At 40.8% G+C, this 2,037-nt stretch overlaps 1 protein-coding gene across 1 annotated transcript; it reads right to left on the bottom strand.

Annotated features, from left to right (window-relative positions):
* Positions 1 to 107: 107 nt before the first annotated feature.
* Positions 108 to 1,789, bottom strand: LACBIDRAFT_335093 (uncharacterized protein; the record flags this gene model as incomplete). The annotated part of the gene is made up of 9 exons (XM_001889952.1): positions 108 to 214; positions 319 to 389; positions 457 to 538; positions 870 to 929; positions 1,006 to 1,148; positions 1,217 to 1,308; positions 1,419 to 1,435; positions 1,542 to 1,557; positions 1,739 to 1,789. The coding sequence occupies 9 exons, from the start codon at positions 1,787 to 1,789 to the stop codon at positions 108 to 110; spliced, it is 639 nt and encodes a 212-aa protein (XP_001889987.1).
* Positions 1,790 to 2,037: the final 248 nt, after the last annotated feature.

Below are 2,037 nucleotides of genomic sequence, written 5' to 3'. Positions count from 1 at the left end.
CCACATATTTTATTGCTGACCTGTGTCCAAAAATACACATGCAAAAATGTTCTGTAAAATATGTGGAGAAGAATAAAAAGTATGATCAACAATTTGTCAACAATTATTCAAAGATCTCCACCAAATTTGGCAGAGACAGTAGATTCATGCCTCAGTGTTGAGACAGACATGTCAGATTTGTTGGGTTGGAGGTGGATTTTATGATAGTTTTTATCTTCAACAAATTTATCGAGTTGGTTTTGAAGATTTGAATCATGAGAAATGCTATGGTGCAGATGTAAATTGAATATCCTGCCATGGAGTTCTCACCAACCTTACCTGAGGCTCCACAAGTAAAGAAAACCACTGAGCAGAGCATTTTGAATTCTGGTCTATCAATACCTCGATAGCTGGAAAAATGATGCAACCATATTCTTTGTCAATGCCAAAGCTCCAAAATATCTTGTGAACACATACACAAGATTTGCAGCCACTGAACAAATGCAAGTCTGATTTTGCCAACTGTTCGAGAGTTCACCCTCCAAGATGTATGGTATTACTGTACTAATACAACCATGTCTTCACATCACACATCACAAAGGGTTGTGAAGGAAGGGAAGTAGGCATGATGTTATGCATCACACAAAGTTTTGAAGAGTTTTTTTTTTGAATTAAAAATACTGTACTAATACGACCATGTCTTCACATCACACATCACAAAGGGTTGTGAAGGAAGGGAAGTAGGCATGATGTCACGCATCACACCAAGTTTTGAAGAGTTTTTTTTTGAATTAAAAATAGTCATTTTTTTCCAGACCTGCGGTGCCTTGTTTTAAACATCACATTTGGCATATTTAGAACCATGTTATACTTGAGGAATGCATGCTTACCTTCCAGCCAAAAAAATTGACAGGTGGAGGTGGAGGAAGCAGAAGGTACAGGTGCAGGTACTGTGGTACATGTATGTGCATTTGGAAGTACAACCTCTGTTAACGATGCAGTGTTTGCAGCACAAACGATGCCCACAGCTGGGTGTGTCCACACGCTTGTTTTGATCCTGCCATGGGAAGTGCTTGGAGCGACGGAAGATGATCCTGTTGACGTATAAGCTTGCAGGGCCAGGGGTGTGGGCGGCGGTGAGGTTGAAAATGACACGGAAGACCCCAAGACTGAACATATCTCAGTGAGGCGGCGTTGTTGGATGTTGATTGGATGGTGACTGGATGGTGACAGGTACCAGTGACTGGTGACCAGTGATGTGGTGATGGCCAGCCACCAGCCACCAGCCAACCAGTTTTTCCAAATCTGAGATTTTTTAATTCTCTGACACTGCAATATTGAAGCATTATGTCATATTTTTTTAAATCTTATCTAATCTCTGCCAAGTGTCAATGTCACAAAACTCAATTAAAGAAGTATAGTCATTAAATCTCACTTACTTGTTTAGAAACTTGTTCTTAATACTAATTTGAACACCAAATGCACCAATTTCAAAATTTGGATAAGCCAGACTTTCCAACATTGAAATATGTTCCATATAATAAAATTTACAAGTCACTCACCTATATCCAGTATCATCTACATAATAGTACGTTGCATTTGGTAGGAAATAGTTTCATAAAATTGGGTTTGCAACGTATCTGGGACAAAGTTGATCAGAATGATGATGTCATATTACCATATATGGACATGTGCCTGATTACGTAGGTAGGTAGGTCAAGCCAGTAAGCAAGAGGCGTCAGATCCACCGATCGCGTACACAGCTCCCACGGTGGGTAGGTGGGGAGTACCCCCAAATTGGGAAGGGCATGTAAGCAGGTGATCAGCTGTGATCAGTCGTCGGAACTCGACATGAGATGTTTCGGCATGGTCGGCAGCTCAGTTTGTTTACCGCGAAAAACCTTCATTCTTCTCATCTACGTCACCTGTGTTATCTACAAACGCGTCCACGCCGACATATCCCTCTCAACATGGCAAGCTAATAATGCACATACTGGTGCATATAAATCGTCAAAAGTGTAAATTGGGGTTTGCTGGTGTGCGCATACCTTATGATAT

Source organism: Laccaria bicolor, genomic scaffold (assembly GCF_000143565.1).
Source record: "Laccaria bicolor S238N-H82 LACBIscaffold_76 genomic scaffold, whole genome shotgun sequence".
Taxonomy (NCBI): domain Eukaryota; kingdom Fungi; phylum Basidiomycota; class Agaricomycetes; order Agaricales; family Hydnangiaceae; genus Laccaria; species Laccaria bicolor.
This window is presented reverse-complemented; position numbering and strand designations above follow the sequence as displayed.